The sequence below is a fragment of the Cervus canadensis genome, chromosome 22 (assembly GCF_019320065.1).
Source record: "Cervus canadensis isolate Bull #8, Minnesota chromosome 22, ASM1932006v1, whole genome shotgun sequence".
Lineage (NCBI taxonomy): Eukaryota > Metazoa > Chordata > Mammalia > Artiodactyla > Cervidae > Cervus > Cervus canadensis.
This window is the reverse complement of record NC_057407.1, coordinates 6,948,838-6,976,005: the sequence shown is the minus strand read 5'-3', so window position 1 is coordinate 6,976,005 and position 27,168 is coordinate 6,948,838. Positions and strand designations below refer to the sequence as shown.

General features: G+C 48.0%; 2 protein-coding genes and 1 non-coding gene across 3 annotated transcripts in view; 1 reads left to right on the top strand and 2 right to left on the bottom strand.

Annotated features, from left to right (window-relative positions):
- SACM1L (SAC1 like phosphatidylinositide phosphatase) overlaps positions 1-4,422 on the bottom strand; it is a 66,996-nt gene extending 62,574 nt beyond the window's left edge. Inside the window, exon 1 of the mRNA XM_043442197.1 lies at positions 4,256-4,422. Within this exon, the coding sequence (XP_043298132.1) occupies positions 4,256-4,287 (32 nt within the window). The 5' untranslated portion in view covers positions 4,288-4,422. The remainder of the gene's footprint in view (positions 1-4,255) is intronic.
- Positions 4,423-4,708: 286 nt separating this feature from the next.
- Positions 4,709-4,781, top strand: TRNAR-ACG. The gene has a single exon. It is a non-coding gene; the product is annotated as a tRNA-Arg (tRNA).
- A 3,012-nt stretch (positions 4,782-7,793) lies between these two features.
- The window catches only part of LIMD1 (LIM domain containing 1), a 72,741-nt gene continuing 53,366 nt past the window's right edge, over positions 7,794-27,168 (bottom strand). Inside the window, exons 3-8 of the mRNA XM_043442086.1 lie at positions 23,680-23,747; positions 20,793-20,855; positions 15,503-15,633; positions 14,878-14,929; positions 13,812-13,880; positions 7,794-12,179 (exon numbers count right to left, since the gene is read on the bottom strand). Coding sequence (XP_043298021.1) covers positions 12,042-12,179; positions 13,812-13,880; positions 14,878-14,929; positions 15,503-15,633; positions 20,793-20,855; positions 23,680-23,747 — 521 coding nt within the window. The 3' untranslated portion in view covers positions 7,794-12,041. The remainder of the gene's footprint in view (positions 12,180-13,811; positions 13,881-14,877; positions 14,930-15,502; positions 15,634-20,792; positions 20,856-23,679; positions 23,748-27,168) is intronic.

The following is a 27,168-nucleotide window of genomic DNA, read 5'->3' as shown; positions in this document are numbered from 1 at the left end:
AGAACGGGGTGGGGGGGGGGGAGGGTTGCAAGAGTAGAGGGAATTAGGGGGAGGAAAGGAATACGTGAGGGAGATGAACAGGTACAAACTTCTAGTAAGAAAATAAATGAGTCAAGGGTACGAAGTGTACCACGTGGGAAATACAGTCAGTAGTGATTAACATCTTTGTATGATGAAATAGCATAACCAGACTTATACACTATGAAAAGCACAGAAATACCAAATCATTATGTTGCGTACCAGAAACTAACATAGTGTTGTAGGTCAATTACACTTCAAAAACAAACTCATAAAAAAGAGATCAGATTTGTGGTTATCGGAGGCCAGGCAGGGGGAGGTAGAATTGGATGAAAGCAGTCAGGAAGAGAGATGTGTGAAAAATCTGAATGCTCACTGTACTGGATAGACTACATATGCCTTCATCACAGACTAGCCCAGTCCACATCTGTTCCCAGGGTTCTAGCGCCTCCGCCCTGGTTGACCTCATAGCTATGACAATTCTTTTTTAAAAAGAAAAGCCACTTCTTAACTGAGGAAACAGTGTTTCTTTAGATATAAGCTGCAGCCTGATTCACTTTCTAGATTTCCTGCCTTACACATTTTTCACCTGACATTTTAACAGGAAAAAACACCTTGCAATGTTTCCAATAATGGATTTCTGTTGTTAACTGTCTTGTAATTTCAAATTTGTCATTGTTTGACATCAAGCTTACATAAATGATTTAAATGAAATAGGATCCTCAGAACTGCCTGGATGTTAAAGTTGTATAAATTTCAAATTCCCAACAAATCACTATTGTTTTCTACATGTTCAAATTAAAATTGAACATGTCCATTATTTTCAATCATAAGTAACTCATTTCCACACCACCCAGGACTAAGATGAGAGCGAACTGAGATAAGAGAAGAAAAGGTAATGTACAAGGAACACCACAGTGTAATGGAAATCAGTGGACTCTGGACCTGCTGCGTCGCATGGCCAGTTCTGTCTGGCTGTGTGACCCAACTGTGGGGCCAAGGGCAATGACCTCCCTGTCTTCCACGATGACAGAGAATACACATCAACCTAGACCTCACAGAGGCACTGGAAAGATAACACCATCCAAGAAATGACTTAAGTTGCTGCTGCTACATCATATACTCCAGATCACCCCAGACTGATCTTTTTAAAGTGCTAGTACAAGGAAGTTCTTTTCATTTACTCAGGTGCTCCACTGAGGACCTGCCACGCACCAGGCTTTATGCTAGGTACTGAGGAGGACTAGAGAAGAAATCAACATTAAGATGTTTCTAATATGTTCTACATACTTGTAACTCGGTTGGAGAAACAAAGTATACGTAATGATTTCATCATTTCTAGGCGCCAAAGTGGGTGCTTCAAACAAGGCTATGGATCAATCATTCTAACTTTCAGTCCTCCTGTCCATTAGATCCTAAGTGCACTGTTAATGAATCCTAAGAGACAGGACGTGCAAACCCACATGGACATCTGGGGTCTAGTCCTTGTGAGAGCCGACTGTTATAGGAGCTCAGTGAAGAGACAGACATGGGGGGAAAGCTTCACAGAGAACAGGAGTTATCTGTTAAGTACGCTGATTGTGTCTATACTCTGTCATCCCTTATAATAATGATACTGTGAAGTAGAAACCTTCCCGTTTTACAGATTAAATCCCATTTCAGGGAGAGTAAGTAACAGGGTCAGGACACAAAGCAGCAAGGGAATATAAGTCTGTTGCAACTAAAAAAGCTTGCACTCCCTCAGCTCTACCACAGATGTGATCAGCATGTACAGATGGGAGAGAGGAAGACCTTCTGGATACGAAGATCAAAATAAGACCAACCTGGAAGTAAAAAGAGGGTGGCCAAATCTGGTGAAATGAGAAACAAACAAAAGGCATTGAGCAGTTATGGGAAATAAGGTTAGGGGACAAACTGTGAAGAGGCAAGAATACAGGTGGCTAAGAAATGTGGACTTAATCCTATGGGTCAATAAAGTGGAACTGGAGACTGTAAGCAGGAGAGCAGAGGATGAAATGCAGGCATTAGGAAGGTGAACATCATATGACAGAGACGGGCTGGAAAAAAAATGTTCGGCATAACAAAAAGCAAATTGTTAAAATCCCAAGCACTTCAATATTTAAATAAACCCAGTAATAATATTTTCATTATAAAATAATCATATTATCTCTTGTACAGATCTCTTAAAACACATCTCTAGGCACTTTAGAAAATGACCATTGTGTCCCACTAATTCTTTTGTGGGACAGAAACCACTTCTACCTCCAATGCATCAAAAAAAAAAAAAAAACACCTCAGGTCAGAGGCCACATTTTAAAATCACGCCTCAGAGCAGTAAGGGCCAAACAGAAGAAATAAGAGCAGACTCCAACACACACACGCTCCTTGACAAAGAAAAACAAAGTTGTATCTTTCAAAAAAAAAAAAAAAGTTGTATCTTCATTTACAGAAGCACTTAGAACTATTTTTGCAGGCAGAAAAAGTTAAGCAGTGACAAACTGGAGCATGACTTTCATATAACCCCAGATTTGCTTTTTCACCAAACATTTATAGTTTCCATTTCTCACAAAAATCAATACAAAAGCATCAGCCTCACCATGTAAGTGCCAAATTTCCTTTCTCTTTTATGGATATAGAGCCCCACCCCCCACCCCGGCATTTTTTTTAAGGTCTGGGGACTGATGCATTTCAGTGCCTCCTAGACAGTTATCGCTCTAACTCTCAAGTTCTCCATCCCATTCAATCTTGGCCACAGGAAAATTCAATCGCATTTCATAACCTAATGCTGAGCTGCAATAAAGCCAAGGCTCCAAACTGCTTCAACACAATTGACACCTGGTGTAGGGTCACAGTAAACCCTTCAGCGACTATCAGGTAGGCAACAATAACCTAATTAGCCAGCACGGCCCACGTGACACCAGTCTGGCCAGCACCACAGTCAAAGACAGCTTGCTAGACTCAATTAACCAACAAGGATCACCTTGCAAAGGAGAACCAGGAGAGAATGTGTGCAGCTGGGGTTTTCCAAGGGAATTAGAGTCAAGAGACTGTGGCAAGGTGGGGGGCGGGGAGCAGCTGAGGAAGAAGTAATCATCTTTTACTCAAAACATCTGATGTGGACATGACCTCACTTCCAATTCTGCAGCCTTAACCTTTATCTGAACCTTCCAGAAAGTTAAGTGAGCCTGATTCTGTGAGCATAGGAAGTGTCCAAACCACATCTTTCTGTCCTCCTTTCACTGTAGAGGAAATGTGATATATCTGCCTAAGTCCCAAAATATTTTAACTTATTTAAGGATAGATAAGCTTCTGGAAAATTACATTTGCTTCTGCTGCCCAAGACATTCTGAGGTACCAATCACTGGATTTTCAGTCTAGAGATAAAATATTAAAACACAAAGTGAGTAGAACAAAGTTATTCACAGACAAGCAAAGTGCAGGGGATGATGGTAAGGCTAAGGGAAATACACGTTACTGCTTTTTAATCCAGGACAAACCTCAAACCCTACAAACACCTAATTCATAACTCTTAACAACCAGAGCCTATTTTCTCAAAGCCTCGAGAGCTTGGCTTTACCGAAAACTCGATCTGCAGAGCCAAAAATTCTCGACAGTAGCCCCTGGCTGTCAACACGGACTTAGGAATCTGCTTTATGCTTGGGCGGGATAACATTTAGAGCCAAGTAGACATTTTTAGGACCTTAAGAGTACTGACTTGTACTTTTAAAATTTTCCTGCAGTCTAAAGACTGGTCGGGAAGGTTTCAATGGCCAGCTAGACCAGGTTTATCCACTCGTGTGTGTGCCTTTAAAATGCTACCATGGGCCCCTGAAACAAGAAAAAAAAAACTTTTTCTCTCCTAAGCAGTAAGGATAAATTTAGACGCCACCTCTGCAAAAAAAAATAAAATGGGAAGGAGGGCGCCCGGAGGGCTGCATGCTAACGCCGGGCCCCGCGAGCAGCTCAGCGCCCCCGCCGCAGGCGCTGAGGCGGAGTCCAGCGGAGAGAGGCTGGCGGGACTGTCGCTCCCGGGCCTGTGGCGACTCCGGCAGGGACCCAGGGGCGGCCGCGCCTGGCCAGAAAGGCGGGGAGCGCGCGGGACTCTCACACCCGGCCCGCCGCCCCGGGCGGGGACTCAGGAAGCCTCCCCGCGGCCGGCGGCCGACACCTGCCCCCCACCGCACCTCGCTGCCCTGCAGGCCCCCTCGGACAACGGCCCCTGGCCCGCGGAACTCACAGCTTCAGCTGCTCGTAGGTCGTGGCCGCCATCCTGCACCACAGCCTCCTTCCTCCGTTTCCGACCGCGCCGCCCCGCGCCGCCACCTCGGCTCCGGCGCTACCGGTCACCCTCCAACAGCGGCCGCAGGTCCCAGCCTCTTCCCACCGCCCCGCCCCGCCAGGCTGAGGGAGAAAACGGGACGCGGCGGTGGACAAACTTAGTGCGCGCGCACTGAGCGCCACAGGCGCACATTCCGACGCGACGCCGTGGGAGGGCGAGGACGAGCGCGGTGACGTTGCGGCTGAGGATTGGCTGAGTGCGTTGGCTGGGGGGAGGCGGAGCCTTGGGAGCTTGTAGACCCGAACCACACAGCGCCCCGCACAGCGGCGGAAATACAACACTAGTGTCGTGGAGCCTGTCGTTAGGTGCGTAAGGCGTGATCTGAGCTCCAGTGCAAACCTAGCTTGTACAGGGCCAGTGGCGCAATGGATAACGCGTCTGACTACGGATCAGAAGATTCTAGGTTCGACTCCTGGCTGGCTCGGGGTGTACTTTTTGTCATGTCTGGGCTTGATGTTAACAGGGTGTCCTTAGAAAGGACTGGTGAGAAGGGTGAATGTCTCGAATCTTAAGGCTTGTGTTGCTAAATCGTGTCCGACTCTTGGCGACCCTATGGACTGTAGCAGGCCGGTCTCCTATGTCCTCCGCTCTCTCCCTGAGTTTGTTCAAATTTATGTCCATCGATTCAGTGGTGCTATCTCATCCTCTGCTGCCCCTTGTCCTTTTGCCTTCAGTCTTCCCCAGCATCAGAGTCTTTTCCAGTGAGGCGGCTATTCGCATCAGGTGGCCAGAGTATTGCAACTTCAGCATCAGTCCTTCCAGTGGATATTCGGAGTTGATTTCCTTAAGCCTGCTCTGTCCGAAATGTCATCTGTTGAGCTGGGTTTGGAACCCGGAGTTGTCTCAGGTGGTTTGTAAATTGCAAAGTGCCGTAATTAATGATACACACGAGGAGACTCTGTAAACGGGGTACATTTAGGAAAACACAGCTAGGATGGTGGTGGGTAGGGGGTGTGCTGTGGCCGGAGGTTAGCTAGCGGATGACACAACTGCGCATTTAAGGCAGGGGTTCTGGCCCTATTTCCAGTGGAGCAGAAACCCCCGCGGCGACGCGAGGAGCCGCGCAGTCCGTTTCCCGGGATCCAGCGAGCTCTAAGCTGCAGCGGAGGCGGGAACGCTGCAATGCGACTGCGCGCGTTGGCTGGGGGTCCGCGAAGTGTTCGGGGGTCTGCAGCCCTGTCCTTTCAGAGGGTGTTTTTACAGTACCAAGACCCCAGGGAATCTAATTTATTACAGCTCCTTTTATTGGTGCCTGAGTGGAAGACCTAAGAAGGACGGAAGGTCTGTGTTGGAAAGGAGAGTGAAACCTGAAACGTAACATCTGACACTGTCCATTCACTAATCATTCAATCGATCAGTAGTAACTCTCCAATACGTTTTTTCCTCCTGAAGAAATTACAGGACATTTGTAAAATACAGAAAGGTACTGGGAATTAAAAAAGAAAATCCAAATTCCCATCACGAGATCATATTAACGTCATAATCTCTCATTACAATCAGCGTCATAATTTTTTCTTATGGACTTTTTTCCATATTTTTTAATATAAATAAACCTATACACGTATTTTTTCCAAATCCTTTCAATTGAAGGAAATTGCTTTACAGAATTTTGTTGTTTTCTGTCAAACCTCAAGTATTTTTTCCAAATTTGAGATTAACAAATGTCTTTGTGTTCTCATTTTGTTCCCTTAGCTTTCATCTGAGACTTATGGTCATTAAATATTCCTTGAAGATAGCCCATGAAAAAACTAGATATTTTAAATATTAACCTCTTTGTTGGGAATTTGGGTTGTCAGTTTAATACTTTTTAAAAAATAATGCTGTTGAATTATTTCTGATATGTCTTAAAATTTTTTAGATGTTGAATGATCAGACAGACATTTTTAAGGTCCATTTCATGGATGTTTTTAAGACTGATACATACTTTCACATTGCCTGCCAAAAAACTAGATACACATTTCCATCAATACCATCAGTTTCCCTGAATGCTAATGAGTATTATAAATTTCATTATTTTTTGCAATTTTCATAATTGAAAAATGGAACTTCCTTTTGCTTATATTTATTACTTGATGTATATATTTTATCTTGATATATGTACTAATTTTCTTAATAGATTTGTTGAACTTTTAAATATATTAAGGTTTTAATTCTTTAGCTGTCAAACACATTGCAACATTTTTAGTTTATTTACATTTTCCTTTGCCCTTTATTTTTGAACCTCCAGTAATTTTCACTTTTATATACTCAATAATTACCTTATGATTTTTTTTCAAATTGGTTTGTTTGTATTGCTTTTTTCCATGTACTTTGATCCACTTGTAATTTATTTTGTTGATCGTCCCCATGGAAAAATCAAGTAAGTCTTCAAACCTGTAACTTGAGCAGTGGCTTCCCTGGTAGCTCAGATGGTGAAGAATTTGCCTGCAATTCAAGAGATCTGGGTTCAGTCCCTAGGTTGGGAAGATCCCCTGGAGAAGGGAACAGCTACCCACTCCAATGTTCTTGCCTGGAGAATTCCGCAGACAGAGGAGCCCGGAAGGCTACTTTCACTTTCTTTCAAGAGCTCTGCTTGCTCCTTGAACTGTGTACGTATATGTGCTGTGCTCAGTCCTGTTTGACTCTTTGTGACCCCCTGGAATGTACCCGCCAGGCTCCTCTGTCCATGGAATATTCCAGGCAAGAATACTGCAGTGGGTTGCCATTTCCTCCTCTGGGGGATCTTCCTGACCCAGGGATGGAACCTGCATCTCTTGAGTCTCCTGCAGTGGCAGGCCGATTCTTTACCACTGAGCCAGTGGGGAAGCCCTTACTTGGACTAGTTCAGTCAATTCCACAATAGTCCCATAAGTTAAGTTCGGTTGTTATAGCCATTTTCACAGATGAGGGAACACAATTTGCTTATGTTCATTGAGCAGTTAGGTGGTAGAGCCTGAGTTAGATCTTGAATCCAGGCTTTTGATCCCAAAAGTGCCCTGCCCAAGGCTTCCTCTGCACCAAAGGGCTGACCACATGAGTAGACTCAGGGTCATTCCCTCTCTGCTCATGGATGGCAATCACATATGCTCCTGACCCCTTCTTCCATGCGAGAGCAACCAGGAGACATCTCTCGTCCTGGGCATACCCCAACCCAGACGTTTTCCCCAACTACATCTTCATCCCCTGTAGGGTCAGTTGTAGAAAAACAGCAGCCTACGTCTGTAAAGTCGGAATAGCCACTCTCGTTCCTTGCCCCTTCCCCTTGCAAGACCTGCCTTCCTGCACATGTCTGCCTTAAATCTAGAGGGTCACTCACCTCTGGGATTCAATATCCTGTGATAAACCATAATGGCAAGGAAAAAAAAAAACCCAGAGCTCTAAAAGACCAAATCCTGTTAGCAAAAAGCACCATCTACTTATTACTCCACACACAGAAAAGAAGATCCAGGAAACATCATTATGGTGGAGATCACTTTAATAGTCTACAAATTAAGGCAGTTTTATTGTCATGAGATTTTGAATAGTTTTACAGTAACAGTAAAAAATTTTGAATAATTTTATCATAATATTCTGAATAATTTTATAGTAACAATATTCTGAATAATTTTATAGTAACAGTAAAATTATGAATAATTTTACAGTAACAATATTTTGAATCAAAGTAAAAGAAGAGTCACAGGGAGGGGACAATGATTTCTCTGCCAAGTGAACTTTTCATCCACTCTATGGAAATTTCCCACATCTGTCCAGTTCTGGCTCAGAACAAATGATAGCTAACACATCTTCCTCATCTTTTTCCTATAGCTTTTAAAAGTTGTTAATACTTCAGATAGTAACTGGGAAATCAGGACTCATTCCTGGCACAAAGGAGAAGACAAAGCATGTGGTTTCCTGGCCCATAGTTTGAATAAGTGCATCAGACAGCAACAGTTTGGGGTCAAGTCTTGCACACGTTCTTTGCAAGAGCACCAGCAGCCATCATAGCCCTCCTAAACTTTCACACTTGTAGGAAACAGCACATAAACATGGCCTGCAAAGAAGTGTGAATTCCAGATCATTCTCTCAAATTCTAACATTATTCTTTTTCATCGTGGGTGACTCGAGCCCAGGGAAACAAGTCAATGGCAGGACCTGAAAGCATTGGAACTCTTTGATTACATCACTGGCCGCCCAGGACTCAGGAGAACAACCCCAGTGGACTCGGCTGAAAGCGGTTTCCACTCAAGCGCTATAACCACGGAGCAGCAGAGTCCTGCCGCCACATGCAGACAATGACCCAACAGGACTCAATGCCCTTCCTTATAAAAAATGAACAAATCACTTTCTACTCAGCCATGGATGGGAGGATAACAGCAGAGAGAATCCTGATACTATAGGCCCAACTGGCTTTGCTCAGGGCACCCAGACAGTCTTTGAAGGACCCTAGCTGGGGTGTAAAAAATGACAAGAAAAAAAACTAAGGGGCAAAGTGAAACAAGGGGGAAGGTTGGAGGCTGGCTCTGGGGTCTGGAATCAGCCATAATTCTTGTTTTATCTAAAGTCGAAACTCAAAATAGGGCTATCTGCTCTACCTTTTGAAACAAACTTACTCATCCTGGTCTAGGAAGCGCTTGTGTATTCTGTGTGTGCGTGCTAAGTTGCTTCAGTTGTGTCCAACTCATTGCAATACTATGGACTGTAGCCCGCCAGGCTCCTCTGTTCATGGGATTCTCCAGATAAGAATTCTGGAGTAAGTTGCCATTTCCTCCTCTAGGGGATCTTCGTGACCCACGGATCGAACCCGGGTCTATTATGTCTCCTCCATTTGGCAGGTGGATTCTTTACCACTAGTGCCACCTGGAAAGCCCATGTTCTTTCTACACACCTATAAATAACTACCTGTTACAGCTTGATTTGGTTAATAAATTATAGAAAGTTTAAAATACCTGGTAAGTGTGCATCTACTCATGGCTTTTGTGCAAGGGCCTGAGGAGGAGACAGAACTGGCACAAGATTCCTACCCAGTACCCTCTCCAGGGGAACCTGATAATAAGAGAAGCTGCTGCTCAGATTTCTAGAATGTCTAGAAATTCTGTTACTGTTCTTCTTCAATGGTATGAAATATTTGCTGAGATACCGAAATTGCCTCAGTCGAGTCCACTTTAAAATTTTCATTTCAAAAATCAATCACTGGTTTTTAAACAACAGTTGCTCTTCGAACAACCCTAGGGTTAATCCTCATATAACTTACAGTCAGCCGTCTGTAACCATGGTCCCCCTGCATTGTGGATTCAACCAACCACAGATTGTGTAGTACCAACTGCCCGCGGTATTTAACTACTGAAAAATAGCCACGTATCAGTGGACACAGGCAATTCAAACCTGTGTTGTTCAAAGGTCAACTGTTACCCAATTTGCAAACAAATCCTCTACTTCAGACGTGGCTCCAAGGCAGTTTTCTTTGCTCTGCTTGACTTGAAAGTGGAGCAAAGTCCTGTCATCAAGGCCAGAAATCAACCTAGGTTGGCCGAGGCAGGTTAAGACATACTGACTGGCTCCATCTGTCCACCAGCCTCACGGAGGCTGAGCTGGATGATGTACTGGGAAGGGAGCGGTGACCCCAGGGTTGGCTTCCCCAGCCCCCCTACACTCACGGGTTTTTAAGAGGCTCAGCCTGTGAAAAGGAACCAATGGAAGCAAACATCACAGCCTGGGTTGAAGAGACATCTGGCCAAAGCATCCCAGCAGAATGAAATTAACCGAAATGGAGAAGCCAAGCCACGGCCAGTTCCGTGCTGCTCACAGGCAGCTGCCACCAAATGAGCCAAAACATGGCCTAGAAGCAGAGCAGGGCCAGTGAAGTGAACAGCCTGTGAGTCCCTTGTGCCTTTGGGTTCCACGGACACCCTCCGAGGTCCCAGCCACCCAATCCCTGACTCTGGGTGTGAGGCCAGGAGGCAGAGAGCAGCCGCCGGCCTCCGTGTTCCCGGCCGGGCTGGCAGCAGTGAGACGGCCCCTGCCTTCTTGCAGCAAGGCCCAGGGCTCCTCCCCATGGGCTGAGAGGGTGAGTGCCAGCCAAGCTTTTTCTTCCCCTTTCTTCTCATTGAAATACCAAAGGGTACTGACCTCTGGCCTTGGGCGTGTGACAGACTTTGGCCTTGAAATCCTGCCAGTGTGTGGCCCTTAGCCCCCGCCACCCTGGGGGAACCAGGGTGATGCAGTGAATAAGGCAAGAGTACCCAGTGTCAATCAGATCTGTCCCCAGCTGGCCCTTAGCTATGATTTCAGTGTTCTGACCCACTGGCCTGACCTGGGCAAAGCCAGAGATTCCTGACATGCACTGGCTGCGTCCAGCGTGATGGCTGAGTCCCTCCTTAATCTGAAGCTCTTTTCTGTGAGGTATTTTTTGTGTGTGTGGGAGACTGAAAGTAGAGGGAAACAACTTTTTTAAAAAGAAGGGAAAAAAAAAAAACAGACAAAAGCAGTGTACCTTAAACTGGTTTCTTCAGATGTAATGCCTGGGCCAAGAATTGGGCGAGAGAGAAACCTGTGAAATGAATATAATAACTTATGCTGATTCTCTCTCCCAGGCTGGCTTTGAGATCTCACACACACACAGTCTCCTCGTTTATAAGGGGCTAGGTCTCAGTACATGCGGGCACCCTTTCCCAAAGCCCATGTTAAATAAGCGAAACACAAGAGGATCCCCACAGAAGATCCTGAATCCTGCCTTTGCAGGAGCAACTCTGAAGTTCCAGACTCTCGAGAGCTCCAGAGGGAAAAGGGCAAACAGGCGGGCAAAAGAGGCCTGGCGCCCGCACCAAGTTCTCATCCCAAAGCCCACTTGGATAGAACAGGATCGACCTCTGCCAGACCCCCCGGCTGCCTTTAAAGGCATGAGGATCTGCAGGGGCACCAGAATGCTATCCAGGTACGAGGAGGAAATTCCATCTCATTTCAAATCTTGGTTCTGCTTTAACCAAGTGAATTCCTCCTAAGATGCAGAGCACATGTTAGAACTTCCCTTTTGCAAGGATGCAATTAAAATTTGCAGCCATTCTACAGAAGTGAAGCTCTGGAGTGGAAGGAAGTCTTAAATTATGGTGTGTGTGTGGGGGGGGGGGGTGTTTGGGTGTGTGTGTATGCAGTTGGGCAGGGGTGTTTGTGGGGGCGGGGAGGGGGTGTGTGTGTTTGGGAGGGTGTGTGTGTGTCTGGGAGGGTGTGTGTGTGTCTGTGTGTGTGTGTTTGGGAGGGTGTGTGTGTGTGTCTGTGTGTGGTTGGGAGGGGATGTTTGGGTGCAGGTATTTCCCAAAGTGGAGGGAAAGGACTGAACACACTGGCAGCTGAAATCTCTCTCCAGAGCATGCGCTGAGTGCAAGTCTCTCCCTCTGAAGCATGAGCCCCTCCCAGAAGGACAGGAGGGTTCACTCGGTCGCGTTACTGAGATCCATCACATGCCACGCGCTTGCCAGGGTGTCTTCCTGAGTCGTCTGATGAGGATGTGGCAGTGGAGAAAGGCACTTGGAAAATACACAGTCCCAGACCGGCAGGGATCCCCTCCCTGGTTCAAGGAAAGGCACCCCCTGCACACACGCAGGAAATCACCTGCCTCCCCCTGCTCGCCCGGCCCCAGTCCCACCCCAGGGGTGACTGGGATGAACCGGTGGGCTTCTCAGGGTGCAGCCCTGGCTCCTTGTCTGGCCGTGAGATCTGCGGGAGGCTCTGGCTAGAAGTGGTGCTGGCGAAGGGCTGCGGGCGAGGGGCCCTTCTCCAGCCTCTTGACATGGCAGGAGTGGCAGAACAGGTGGTCCTCCAGCGGGTAGCACCGGTGACCGTCTTCATCATTGAGCTCCAGGCCGCAGTCCTGGAGTGAGGCAAAAACAGGCAGTGGTGGCGAAACAAAAAACAGACTGCAAGAGCTCCTGGATGCCTTCTGATTTCAGTACCTTTAGACCATGAGATTTCTGCACCTTGTCTTACATCCCTGGATGTCTTCCAGTGTCTCCTGGTTGTAGGTTCCCACAGCCTACAAGTCTGCGGGAACTTGAATAGAATTTGTATCCTGCTGTTGCGTGAAAATTGTATAAATCTTATGCTGAATTGGTTCACAGTGCTTTTCAGGTCTACTCTATTTTTCTACTTGTCTGTCTATTCTGTTAATTTTTGAGAGTTTGATACTGAAATTCCAACTAAAAATTCTTAATTTATCTACTTAAAAGTTGTAATATATAGTGGAACTATATGTAACTTTGATCTACATTTTCCAAGTCTCCTGTAAATGTCTTATCATACTTTCATAATTAAAATAAACAGATTGTAGGAGTGACATGAAGGCAAAACACAGACCCAGAAGCCAGCAGAGGGTGCTGTCTGTCTGGGCAGAAAATGCCAGCACAGAGACGCAGTTCCAGCCTGCCCAGGGAGGGTCTGGACTGTGCTCTTCGATGCCTGAACCACTGGCTACAGGAAGCTCTCAGCAGTTGCAATGGTGCTGCTAGGAAATGAGATGTCATGGCAGGGCCAACACAGACCAGATTTCTAGAAATAGGATGGGAAAAGGATATGGAATAGCTCCGGAAGAATCCTTTATCTAGACTGTGCGTTGAATCAATCACATATTGGATATATCAGTTCAGTTCAGTGGCTCAGTCGTGTCCGACTCTTTGCGACTTGAATAAAAGCACAGTCCAGCAAGTGCCTCAACGTTTTTCTCCAGCACCTGGGGTACCACTGACAGTGATTCCCACCTATTTCTTCAGTGCTGGCAGTGGAGTCAAGCTGTATGTCCCCCACGCTTGCTGTTCTCCCTGCCCACAGCTCACAAAATAAATCACTCCTTCTGTGGGTGAGTCCACTTAATTCTGGCTGAAACTCCACAGGCACTTTCATCATTTGTGTCCTTCACAACCCCCGGCCCTCCTGACAGTGATGGGGCACCAGTGACTCCTTCAGCCTGGGGTGTGACAGCAGAGATGGGACCGACGGGGTCCACCTGCCTTCACACCTACCAGTGACATGCCTGTTTCCAAGTGGGGCATGGCGCAGGGGTGGGGAGGGTTTTTTCATGATTTTCAGTGCTCAGCTGAAGAAAGGGGCGCCTGGCAGACAGAACAGCCTACAAGCTGAAGGGGAGGGAGTCTATTCCCCCAAATGACACACCTGCCTGACAATCTGGCCCCGCAAAAGGATCTGAAACCCATGCTTCCCGCCACCCACTCCCTTAACTCTGCAGCTTCAGGGAGAGCAGCCATGACCAGTTCAGGACTCGGTGTTCACAAAGGTGGAGAAAATAGTAAAAAGACTGTTATACCCAATCATCTGCATCGTTTGCAACCTCCACCCCCCACCACCAAATCAGGCTTCACCCCACTTCTTCCATCAGCTCTGGGGCAGAGCCCCTGGCCCACATCTTGCCCCCATCAACCCATGATGCTTCCTTCTTGGACTTTTATGACGCGTTCTGAGGGCCTTCTAGGGCAGGGAGGGGCCCGCCTACCTCACAGTGGTAACACTCCACGTGATAGTCTCTGTCCATGGACACGACGCGGATGGTCTCGTCTGAACCCTAGACCGAAAGAGAGCAAGAACCTGAGGCTAGCTGGGGGGCCATCGGGCTCTGTGGCCACGGGGTGGGAGAGGGCTCCAGGGTAGCAAGACAGTGGCCTTAGGAGAAGAGCAGAAATCAGCCGTGGATACTAACAGTGGCAGGAAAAAGGACACAATTAGGGGATGAGGGGGAAGTGAGGGGGATGAGGGGGAAGTGAGAGGGATGTGGGTCTACCATCTGGAATGCTGGAGTCAACAGTGAAAAGACCACCTACGGGGTCTTGTTCATCTCTTGTTGTCTAATCTGGGAGTTAGTATCAAGTCAGAGACTACTTTGCAGAGACTTCCCCCACACGTCCACTGCAGCGGGCACACGTTCGATCCCTGGCTAGGGAGCGAAGATCTCGAATGCTGTGTGGTACAGCCAAAAAAAGAATAAAAAAAATTTTTTAAAGAAACTGACCGAATTACAGGGACAAATAGGGTGTAAGAAGGGCACCAGGCTCAGGAAGGCAGCTAATAAGAGAGAGGCTTCTTGGTGCGGACACCACCGTCTCAGAGCTGAGATTTTAGAATTTTTAAACAGACAGAAGAACAGGGCTTCCTGGGGACCCCAGCTGATAGAGAAACCACTTAGAATGCAGGAGACGCCGGTTCAATTCCTGGGTCGGGAAGTTCCCATGGAGAAGGGGTAGGCTACCCACTCCAGTCTTCTTAGGCTTCCCAGGTGGCTCAGATGGTAAAGAATCTGCCTGCAATGCAGGACACCTGGGTTCTGTCCCTGGGTTGGAGAGATCCCCTGGGGAAGGGCATGGCAACCCACTCCAGTATTCTGGCCTGGAGAATCCCCATGGGCAGAGGAGCCTGGCGGGCTACAGTCCACATGGTCGCAAAGAGCTGGACATGACTGAGCGACTTAGCACAGCACTGCTCGAGAACAGGACACAGATCTTGTAAATGACCCAGGGAGGTATGTCTTGGAAGACCCCAGGAGCAGAGCTGAGAAAGCATCTTACCTCAGGAGGAAGGATGGGAAGGCCACAGGCTGCACACTTGGGGGCCAACACTCTGTGGGGAGAAGCAGAGAGCGGTCGGGCTCGCCCCATCTCCCGCCCGTCCCATGTCACACGAACCCCTTTATGAAGACGGGCCTGGCACACTCTTGAGACTACTGCTTTGGGCTTGTTCCCCAGCGGCAACAAGCGCACGTGACCCCCTCAGTCCACTGGGGGTGGAGACTGGCCTGTCTGTTTACCCCCACTCACGGTGTCTGGTGAAGCCTCAGGCAAACTGGGGGTGTGGAGGCCAGCCCTGAATCGGCGCCTGTTGAAGTCTGGTAAGGCTGGAGCCACAGGGCTTGGCAGACTCCCCTAGAGGCCTAGCCAGGGCATCCGATTATAGGTTTCTTTGGTCCTGTTTTCCCAGTAAACATAATTCCTTAACCAGTTCCTGTCCGTATCGGCATCCACTGCCCCCGAGGCCCGGGCTGCACCCCTCCAAACCACTGCACACTAGCTGCTCCGTGGAGAGCGGTGCAAACGGCCTGCAGACACGCCTCCGCGGGTCCCCCGCCCTCCACTCTGCAGGGCTGCAGCCAGCGTGGCTGGCGTGAGCGGCTCTTCCCACCCCGTCCCTCCTTACTTGTGGTAATCCCGGACACAGTAGATCTTGTTCTCTGAGTCCACGGTGAAGGGCACCCCGTCCAAACACTCATTACAGATGACGCAGCGGAAGCAGCCGGGGTGGTAGGACTTCCCCAGGGCCTGCAGGATCTGGGGGCGCAAAAGGAAGAGGCCAGGACTCAGCAGGGATTATAGGGAAGGAAGGGAGAGACACATCAGACCAAGAGACCACATGGGAAAGTGTCACCCTCACACCGGTCCATCCTCAAGGAGATCAACCCTGAATACTCGTTAGAAGGACTGATGCTGAAGCTGAAGCTCCAACACTTTGGCCACCTGATGGGAAGAGCTGACTCAGTGGAAAAGACCCTGATGCTGGGAAAGACTGAAGGCAAAAGGAGAAGGTGGTGGCAAAGGATGAGACGGTTAGATAGCATCACCGATTCAAAGGACATAAATTTAAGTAAACACTGGGAGATAGTGGAGGACAAAAGAGGCTGGTGTGCTGAAGTCCACGGGGTTGAAAAGAGTAGGATAGGACTTAGTAACTGAACAACACTCATCCCAGTTTCATGTGGACCAAGTCAAAAGATGATGACAGACTTCCCTGGTGGTCCAGTGGTTAAGACTTCACTTTCCAATGCAAGGGGTATGGGTTCGATCCCTGGCTGGGAAGCTAGGATCCCACATGCCTTCAGGCCAGAAAACCAAAACACAAAACCTAAAACAGAAGCCATATTGTAACAAATTTCATAAAGACTTAAAAATGGTCCACATCAAAACAATTCTTAAAAAAAAAAAAAGATGATGAGGCAGGAAAGGCTAACCAAGTTACAGGCATAAACAGGAAGAAACCCAACGGGATCCTTCTCCAGCACTTATAAATCTCCAGCAGGGAGGGTTCTCTATCAAAACCCATGATTCTCTGTACGAAATGATGCAAAGCAAGGCCATGAAAAGACCCACCCCAGATTTGAGAAGCGGCTAGTACAAGGAAAGACAAAACTTAACTCCTTAAGGAAACAGCAGAGCTCAGAAAAAATCCTCTTAACTTCTCCCTCCTGAGTGCCCCTTCTAAGCAGCTTTGTCTCTGGTTATAATCCAGAAGCCGTGACTCTTATCTCAAATCCAAGTGTAAGTAAAGCCTCTTTGTTATTGCTGCTTTTAAACACAGCCAAGAGAAAGCCCCAGGCACCTTCTTCCTCTAAGTGTCATTAGATCTGGATGTGGTTGATACCTGGGACTGTTAGAGGCCATCCTGAAACCAGGACAGAGCCTAGACTCAGAAGGTGGGAGAGAAATGAACATCCTCGGTGATGGAGATGAGTCAGCAAATTAACTCTCCACCGAACTGCCTACCCCCCAGCCTCTTAGGTGAGATAAAACACTTTTGCTGATAAGTTCAATGGTTCTCAAAGTTTTGCCTCTGGACCTGCAACATCAGCGTCCTTTGGGAACCTAATTAAAATGCACGTTCTTGGGCCCTGCCCAGCAACCGGTGTTTTAGTATAGTGATTCTGACACAGGCGGAAGTTTGGGAACCACCAGCTTCTCAAACTTGAGCTGAGTTTCTGTGATTTGCTGCTCAAAGTACCTCCAATAATTCAGCAGCAGATTCGTTTCTGGGATTACCTGCACCATGACACTCAGCACAAACAACACAACCGTGGAATCAACGCCAGCGAGCCTGCACCAAAGTGCCCGTTGGTGAGGAATGTACAAAGCAGTCATGAGCATCCCCAAGTAGGACCACACAAAAAGCCTCCCACCAGGCAGAAGGGGACTTGGAACTAAACAGAACCTCGGCAGAGGGTCGTGAGTTCCGTGGGAAAGCTGTGCCGTGTCCTGGCTCCTTCCAGTGCCCGACGCTGCCTGCAGAGGCCAACACCACACCTCACAGCTTGCAGTCCGGGGGGCACCAGGAGGACACGGTGCTAGTCCAGCTCTCCTCAGAAAGCTCAGCTTTCAAGCTTCCTCATTCCCTCTGGGATTTCATTAACCTCCCAGCCTCCTCAAGCTGCCCAAGTAGGAAGAATAAGTGGCTGGGCTTCAAAGACTCCTTGGCAATCTGGACCTTGGAACGCATTTTGTCCCAGTCTAATGCTGTCGTGGCAGAGACAGACCCTTAATTTAACCCACACTGTGCCAGAGGGTAATGATGCCATTTTGCTGCACTCTGACTAGCTATAATAACTTTTTTTCAGGTGGGAAATGCCCAGTTTCAACCTCCAAGCCCAGAGTATTTCCCTCAATGAACAAAGATGGAGCAGAGACAGACAGTTTACATCATGAGCTGGACAACCGAATTGTAACTGAAGGAATGGTAACTGAAAGAATCTTTCTCTATATTGTTATGATTCTTAGTGGCAATTATGAGTTCTATTGTTAAAACTAAGTGTCACTAACAGACAGACATTGGCTGAAAGTTTTCAAGTCTGAGAGCAGACCTATAAGAATCCAGGGGCGATTTGGCTTTATCCCACAGGGTAGAGAAGGTCTCCAAACTTAGTTCCTTTCCTTCCTATATGCACAAGCTGATCCTTATGCCTTTCAACCGGGAGTGGCTTTGTAACTTTCTTTGATCAACAGAATGAGGAAGGGGGACTTCCCTGGCAGTTCGGTGGTTAAGACTCCAGGCTATCAATTCCGGGGGCATGAGTTTGATCCCTGGTCAAGGAACTAAGATCCCATATGTCTGTCAGCATAGCCAAAAATAAAAAAAAAAGGAATGAGAAAGAAATGATGTTCTGAGATTTTTTTAAGCCAATGATGAAAGAAAACTGGTAGCTTCCACTTCCTCTCTTGTTGAAAGGAAGCCAGGCTAGACTATTGAGTAAGATTAGTGGCCACAGGGAGAGAAGCCTGGAGGGTGAGAGGTCACCTTGTGTACCAGCTGAACACAGCTGAGGAAGTGACCCCAGCCATTGCCACATGGAGCAGAAGAACGGCTCTGTCGAGCCTTGACCTAATTCCTCACCCATGGAATCATGATCAATAATATTCATGTAGCAATAGATAAGGGCTTCCCAGGTGGCTTAGTGGTAAAGAATCCACCTGCCAATGCAGGGGACGTGGGTTCAATCCCCTGGGTGGGAAGATCCTCTGGAGTCGGAAATGGCAACCCACTCCAGCATTCTAGCCTCACGGACAGAGGAACCCGGAGGCCTACAGTCCATGGGGTGGCAAAGAGTTGGACACAACTGAGCGACTGAGCACACACACAGCAATATATTAATGCAACACCCTGAGACGGAGCGAAGACTTAGTATATTGAGAAATAAGAACAGGGTACAGTCACGTTCATAAATTTGGACACTGTTGGCCTCAAATACGGTAGGTTTGTTGGAAGGGCTCTAAAACCAAGGGCAAAATCTGCTAGAGAAAAGGAGCCCTGTGGAGTTGGGCAGGGACCTGGGGAAGGTGGGAGTGAGGCAGGCTCCACCTGCCTCCTCCAGGGGGATGGCTGGAGGCCCGTGTTCCGAGGGAGGCCTCAGCCGCTTATGAGGACGCCGCTCACGGGGCCACGCTGTGCTGCACTGCGTCAGAGCCTGGAGCGCAGCAGGGTCTCCTCCGCCCCGGTTCTCTGTTTTCCACCTGTCAGCATAAAACCAGCTTATGTCCATCAAAGACATGCCTACGAGTGTTCATGGCAGCTCAGTCATAAATGGCCCAAAACTGGAAAACACCCAAATCCCCATCTGCAGGAAAATGGATAAATAAATGGTGCTATATCCACACAGTGAAATTCTACTTAGCAATGAGAAGAAATGAACTTAAAACACACACAACAACATGGATGAATCTCCAAAACATTTTCTAAGTGAGAAAAGGCAGATCAAAGGAGTCTATACTGTATGATTCTACAGTATGGAGTTCCAGGACCAGTGAAACAAGTCTGGGGCCACAGAGGTCAGAATGGTGGGTGTCTTTCTGGATATGGAAAATATTCTAGATCTTGATCTGTATGGTGTTAACATAGGTATAGTGGTAAAGAACCCGCCTGACAATGTAGAAGATGCAGGAGACAGGGGTTAGATCCCTGGGTGGGGAAGATTCCCTGGAGATGGAAATGGCACCCAATTCCTTTCTTGCCTGGGAAAGCCCATGGACAGAGGAGCCTGGTGGGCTACAGTCCATGGGGTCGCAAAGACACAAATGAGCGACTAAGCACACAGACGCATAAACATTCATTCAGCTGTGCACGTAAGACATGCACCCTCTGGGGTGTTTCTCAATAAAAAATGGTAAAAGAAAAAAAAAATACAACTAGTTTAATTCCCTTTGCCAGAACAGAATTAATGGCTCAGCTTAGAGAGGTTAGATTTAATTCTTGCAATGAAAAGAATGGGATATAATGATTCTCTCTGACCAATATATGAAAGAAATTCGACAGGGCTGATGTCCAGTGGTGGACAATTTGATCCCTGACACAGAATAAGAACCCTGTACTCATAAACCTCACAAACTGAGGAGGCCAGGAAGGAAGACCTGTCCCCACTCAGGATAAACTCAGAGAGTCACGGCTGAGTGGGGAATGGAGCGGATAAAACCCGCTCCCTGTTCTGCTTTCTCAGAACTAATGATGGGGCCCCACCCTCATCTTAGGAAATGATTAAGCTGGGAAGAACATGGGGGAAAAGCAACTATGTTTATCTGATTCCAAAGCAGCTAAGATTTCGCCATGAAAACACAATGTTTGACATCTCACCTGGGATGCCACAAAGATCAGAGAAAATCAAAGAGAGGCCAGCATGACGTGAACAGCCCAGAGGAGGAGCGCACCCTCAGAAATGACCCTGTATGGACTGCATGGTGAAGGATGCAAATTCCAATAAAAGCCAAATGCGGGGCTACTACAGCAAGCAAGGTGCATGGGGTCTTCAAATAAAACCAGCCATAGGGACTTCCCTGGTGGTCCAGTGGTTAAGAATAGCCTCCCAGTGCAGGGGACACGGGTTCGATCCCTGGTCTGGGGAAGACTCCATATGTTGCGGGGCAACCAAGCTGAGGAGCCGCAACTGCTGAAGCCCATGTACCTAGGCCTGTGTTCCGACACAGGAGAAGCCTCTGCAGTGAGAAGCCCACGCATCACAACTAGACAGAAGGCCCCACTTGCTGCAACTAGAGAGAAGCCCGCACAGAGACGGAGACCCAGCAGAGCCATAAATAAATAAAAATAAAACCAGCCATGATCACAAATCAAGGTAGGAAACATTGTTTTCAACTATTAATTTATTTTTTCCTGTCAATGCCTCCCCCCCACACACACCATGTTATCAATATTACCTTGTTTGCCTGACCCTACTCACCATGTCCATGATCAGATGTCCACAGAGGAAACACCTGTCCGCGGACTGCTGGAAACCAGAGTACTGCAGAGAAAAGAGAAAAGAAAGTTTAGCCCAGGCGGGGCAGAGGAATCTAGCTACTTCCCCGCCAGCCGCAAGGATCACAAAGAATGTCTTAGAGAGACGTGTCACTCTATTCAGGAATCTGTCGTGTCTCTATGGACAACAGTGTGGTGAATTACAGAATACCCTCCGCCACAAGAGCCATCACAAATGCTAATACCGCTCATCTCTCAACAGTTGCACCCAGGCATCCATGACAGGCCAGGCTCTGCATAGGAGGCTGTGCAGAGACAGGCATCAGCCTCTAATCCAGTGGTGCCCAAGACACGTTCCCTGGCATCACCTGAGAACTTGTCAGAGTGCAAATTCTTAGGCTCCATCCCTGACGTATGGAATTGGAAAATTGGAAACTAGGAGCAGGGGATGGAGGGGTAGCGGCAATCTAGGTTTTTGCAAGCCCTCCAGGGAATTCTGATGCATGCTCAAGTTTGAGACCACTGCTCTACATTTTCAAAACAATTCTGCAAGGTATGTACTACACTGTTTCTCAAATGGAAACAAAGGGAAGCTCAGAGAGGTTAAGTTGCTTTCTCATCGTCACAGAGCCTATCCGGGGTAAGGATGGGATTCAAATTCAAGTCTGGGTCTGGTTAAAAAGCCAGTGCCTTGATGGAAGCATATATATCACCATAGGCAAAATAGATAGCAAATGGAAATTTGCTGTATGTCAGGGAACTCAAACTGGGGTTCTGTAACAACTTAGAGGGGTGGGAAAAGGTGGGAGGGGGGAGGGAGGTTCAAGAGAGAGGGGACCTGTGTACACTTATAACCAATTCATGTTGATGTACGGCAGAAATCAAACCAATATTGTAAAGCAATTATCCATCAATTAAAAATAAATAATTTTTTTTAAAACCCAATGCCTTTTACAATCAGCTTCAAAGAAACTGGATAAATATTATTTACCTTATCTTACCAAAACACACATACACATACACACACACACACACAGAGCTGGAACCTGGAAAGAAATCAGGCACTCACCTCAGAAAACAGACTAAATACTACACACTGGAAGATACTAGAAGCTTAGATATTAAGAATACAACTTAATAAGGGAAATGTAATAGAAAGGTTGACTCATTGGAAAAGACTCTGATGCTGGCAGGGATTGGGGGCAGGAGGAGAAGGGGACGACAGAGGATGAGATGGCTGGATGGCATCACCGATTCGATGGACATGAGTTTGAGTAAACTCCGGGAGTTGGTGATGGACAGGGAGGCCTGGAGTGCCGCGATTCATGGGGTTGCAAAGAGTCGGACACGACTGAGCGACTGAACTGAACTGAACTGAATAGAAAGGAAGGTGGAAAAAAAAAGGGAAATTTTCTGGAGCCTTACACCACATAGTACAGGGGTTTGCTGCCCGGTACTTCTTCCTGATTCTCGGGTAACAGTTCTTCATTTTTTAGTTGTATTTATTTTTATTTTTGGCTGTGTTGGGTCTTCCTTTCTGCGTGTGGGCTTTCTCTAGTCACAGCAAGCGGGGCTTACTCTCTAGTTGCGGTGCACGGGATTCTCATTGCGGTGACTTCTCTTACTGTGAAGCATGGGCTCTAGGCATGTAGGCGCCAGCAGTTGAGGCACACGGGCTTAGCAGTTGTAGCTCCCGGGCCCTAGGGCAAAGGCTTGGTTGTGGTGCATGGGCTGATCTGCCCTGTGCTATGTGGGATCCTCCCGGACCAGAGAAGTTCTTTATTTTTGCTTGAGATCCAGCCTTGCTCTGCCACCCTGTGGTCCCATGATTTCTGTGGGGCTGGCCCCTCATGCTAGGTTCTGAGGCAAGGACCTGGTCAATCAGAGCCTTGCATGCCTCCAGCACCCAAGACTTTGCCCAGGGGTGAGCAGATAACTCACCCAGAGCCCATGGGACTCTAGGAGCAGGACAGGCACTCAGCCCATCAGATCTGAAGCTAGGAGACAGTCAACTCTGGTATGGCACCACCATCTGACTATCGCATCACAGTGCCAGTGACTAAAGTTGAGCACGTGGGAGGAAACGACCCCCTGGGGGCATGCAGGAATTGGTTTCCTTGGGTTTGCTTGTCTGTTACTGGCAAACATGAGTCATCTTGAGTCAACCCACACTCCATGAAGAAGCTGGTCCCGAGCCATCTCTGGGTCTCACAGTGGTCATCCTAGTGACCGGGCACGGCTCCTTGCCTGGCGGTGTGTTAGGGTCTGAAGATGTAAAGGTGAACCAGCGCGTTCCTCCCTCCCTAGGAACTTTCGGTCAAGTCAGGGGAAGACTTGTAAATGGACAGGCAGTGCGCTAACCGCTGGCCAGAAAAGGCCAAGGGCGGCAGCACAGAGGAGGGGGGATCCACTCTGAAGTCCCGGGGAACAGGCAGGCTGAGGGGGATCTGGGCAAAGAAAGAGGGAAGGCATTCCAGGCAGCGGACGCAGCACAGGCTGGCACACGGGGTGGAACGTGGGCGTGCAGAAGCGCAAGCCCCGGAGTGAGTGAGACGCAGGGCTGCGAGGGAGGCGGCCCAGAGCGCAGGGAGCTTCCGCGCATGCGCCGAGCCCTGGCGCCCGGCCTGGGCGCCGAGGCCGTGCAGCTGGGTGCGGGCGGCGGAGCCACAGGGCCGGGGCCGGGGGCGGCGCGGTGGCAACAGTGCCTGGCCGCGCTCTAGGAGGGAGAGGAAGGAGGCGGGGTGCGGGAGGACGCGGGGGCCCTGTTCTCAGAGGCTCAGGCCCTGCCAGCGGTGCGGCCTCCAGGGGGCGCTGGGGGCGCCGCAGAGTTAAACCACCTTCTGCCAGGCCTGCTTGGGTGACAAACTCACCAGGAAGTCTTCCTCGCAGAACACTTTGCCATTGACGAAATAAAAGGCTTTTCCTCTCAGCTTCCGGCCTAAGGAAAAAGCACGAAGGCAGGGTAAGAAGAAAATGTTCATAGGCGGTGGAAAAGGAGACAAGAAGGGCAAAATCTTGTAAAGCAGAAATAATCATGCCAAAAACAATGCCAACTGTTAGTAACAGTTTCTGGTTTCTGGAAGGTGACGTGGCCCTTGGTAACGGGCAGACTCAGGCCAGAAGACAGGGTTCCCTGATGGGTGCCGCCTGGCAGGCTGACTTGGGAACCATCCGATACCTACTTCCCGCACCTCCTCTCTCTGAGAAAGAAGATGTTGGGGGACATATCGGGGGAACAGGCAACAGTCTCCTGGGAAGCTGCCGTTTCCCACAGGATTGTGACCCTCACTTCTGACACCTTCTCCAGGGAATGCTGGAGACAACCTGTCAGGAAAGTCCTATAAACTGGTCAGCTCTTATTTTCCTTACTTTCACATCTTTTCTCATCTGAAGGACAGAAAACACACTCTGTTGAAAAGGTGACGAAGTTTCCTATTTTCTCTTGATCTTGGTGGGGTGGGCGGGAGTGGGAAAAATTCAAAACACCCTGACTGCTCAGATGTAACTTTAGTTTCCAGAGAGCTAGGACGGTGACAAGAAGAGCACTCTTCTGTCAATTCTTTGGACCTCTTTTGAAAAAAACACCTGTTCAAGGTAAGTGGGAGCATCTCTGTGGGAGACCCTAGGTCTGTATTCAGCAGCAACCCCAAATCGAGACTATTTCCAGGGACACACACAAAACACACCCAACAGACTTTGTGGAAGTTTCAGAAGCTGAATGAATTCTGAACACTAGTGGGATCAAGACCCTTAGGCCAAAAGTCCACCTGAAACCAAAATCACCAATGTCAAAAACGCTAACGGTGCTCGAGACACACAGAAATCCCCCCATACATGATGGGTGTCCTTGCTTGTGACACCCCAGAGCAGGCAAACAGCACAAGGAAACTGGGGGAAGGGTGCTAATGAGGACTCGTCAGACCTCAGAGAGGACTCTGAAAGCATCAACGTAGGGGAAACACCGCAAAAAGGGAAATAAACCCAACTACAAAAGCAAACCTCCAGACAGACTAAAGACCTCAGACTTTCTGTGAAACACAAAAGCTATTGTGTTAGAAAATACAGGTGACTGTCTTTTGACTTTGGCGAGGTAAGGATTTCCATCCACTGACCTTCCACTAGTAATGGGCTTCCCTAGTAGCTCGGTAAAGAATCTGCCTGCAATGCAGGAGGCCCCAGTTTGATTCCTGGCTTGGGAAGATCCCCTGGAGAAGGGAACAGCTACTCCACTCCAGTATTCTGGCCTGGAGAATCCCATGGACTACAGTCCATGGGGTCGCAGAGAGACGGACAAGACTGAGCGACTTTCACTTTCATGGTAAGCTCATCAGGAAGGCCCTGATCCTCTCCTGGCCTCATCAGACCCTTTGTGTGGTGTTAGCTGCTGCCAGATTCACCGTTATCTCACTGTCGCCCCAACCCTCTGACTGGTTCCTCTAGAATGGTTTAATGCTCTGAGCATGTGCTACATTTCCTGAGGATCTAACTGTAATTTTAACTCAACCTTGGGCTAAGAGGGCTTGGTAATCGTCTAACTGAGGGCAATAAATTGAATAGAAGGAAAGCAAGTCAGGGATGAGAAGATGGCTACAACATAGCATTAGTATCTAAAACGCATAAAGAACATCAATAATCCTGAGGAAAAGACAACTGTGTGTGTGTTTGTATACCTAGACAGGGATAAACATGCAGACTTATATGACTGCAAAAATAAGTGTATGCTCATACATACATGTAAACCAAATGTCAATAGTCTCCTCTGAGTAAAGGAAATGGTGATTTTTATTAGTTTTCTTTTTTCCCCCCTGCAATCACTACGTGTATTACTTTTATTGCCTGAACAACAAACTTTAATGGAGTGAGAGTGTGAAGGGCAATGGGGCGTATGTTAGAAGTCTTTAGCTCTCCAAACTTTCCTTCTGTCCTCCCCTCAGAGTTGTCCTAGGAGGTTCTCATTATAGAACCTTCACAAGCACTTCCCAACTAAACTAGAGTAAAAAGAATGAGTACCTACAGCTCAATCATTTTGGGGTCCCTAACAGAATCCTCTGACATCCACAGAAGTTTGATTTAATAATGCTACTGACTTACAGTTCTCCCCCTCCATCAAAAGATTCCAGAGGACTCAGAGTTTCAGAAAGGAAAGTGAGAACAAGAGTGTCTTCTCCACCTTGTGCCCCGAGCAGGCTCAGGGTGAGAACCAACGTGCTGCTTCTCTACGCCAAGGCAGCAAGGACACGAAGAGCCCACCGTTAAGAGGAGCTGCCCAGACGTGCAGGGAAACAGTCTCCCCCGCCACACACACGGTCTGGCTGCAAGTCTGTGTCGCGCCCTGGCTCTGCTGCTCCCACCTGGGGTGTCCCAACCAGGATGAACCGGTGCTGATAAGAAAAGAGGAAGCAAGGCTGCAGCTGCGAAGGAGGTCACTAGAGGGAGCAAGCAGGCTGCCCGGAAACACACAGGACTTCCAGAGCGAGAGAAAGCTTCCCAGCCAAGGTGTGGAGAACACCCAGCTCTTCTCTTGGAATGGGACCTGCGACGTTCTAAGGAATCTCGGCAGGAATTAGCTTTTTGATTTAATAGAGGGTAGATCACCTCTCTTCCAAAAATCACAGAGGAAAAGGATCACACACACCAAACTCAAACCCTGTAGCATTCTAAGAAAGATAAAGGAGAGCTGTTTCACATATGATAACAAAGATTTTTTTAAACAATCACATCTGTTTGTGATGGCCGTCAGTGCATATTTCTGTAAGCTACAGAGAAGACTGTAAAATGATAAGCTCACCCTGGAGAGGAAACTCTTAAATTATTTATCTCTGACTCAGTGGGGCTGTCTGGGACTTAGCTTAGGGAATGAATCAGAAACATGAATAAATGTTCACTTGGATCCAAACTGGCAGCCTTAGAGGAAGTGATCACATAAAGCAGAGTGCATTTAAATGTAACCTGTAGCCGTTTAAAATACCCTTCAAATAAGTGTTTCAGTGGATGAGAAAATGCTTTACTATAGGAGGATACTCAAATTACGTGAGTAAGGGGAAAATGCAAGCTAGATACCTGCAACTCCATTTACAGCACAATTCCATTTTGGTAACCTATTACCCCCCCACATACCACTGATGCTGACAAAAAAAAAAAGGAATATAGCATACTAAGTTCAGTTCAGTCGCTCAGTTGCGTCCGACTCTTTGCGACCCCATGAAGCGCAGCACGCCAGGCCTCCCTGTTCATCACCAACTCCCGGAGTCCACCCAAACCCATGTCCATTCAGTCGGTGATGCCATCCAACCATCTCATCCTCTGTCATCCCCTTCTCCTCCTGCCTTCAATCTTTCCCAGCATCAGGGTCTTTTCCA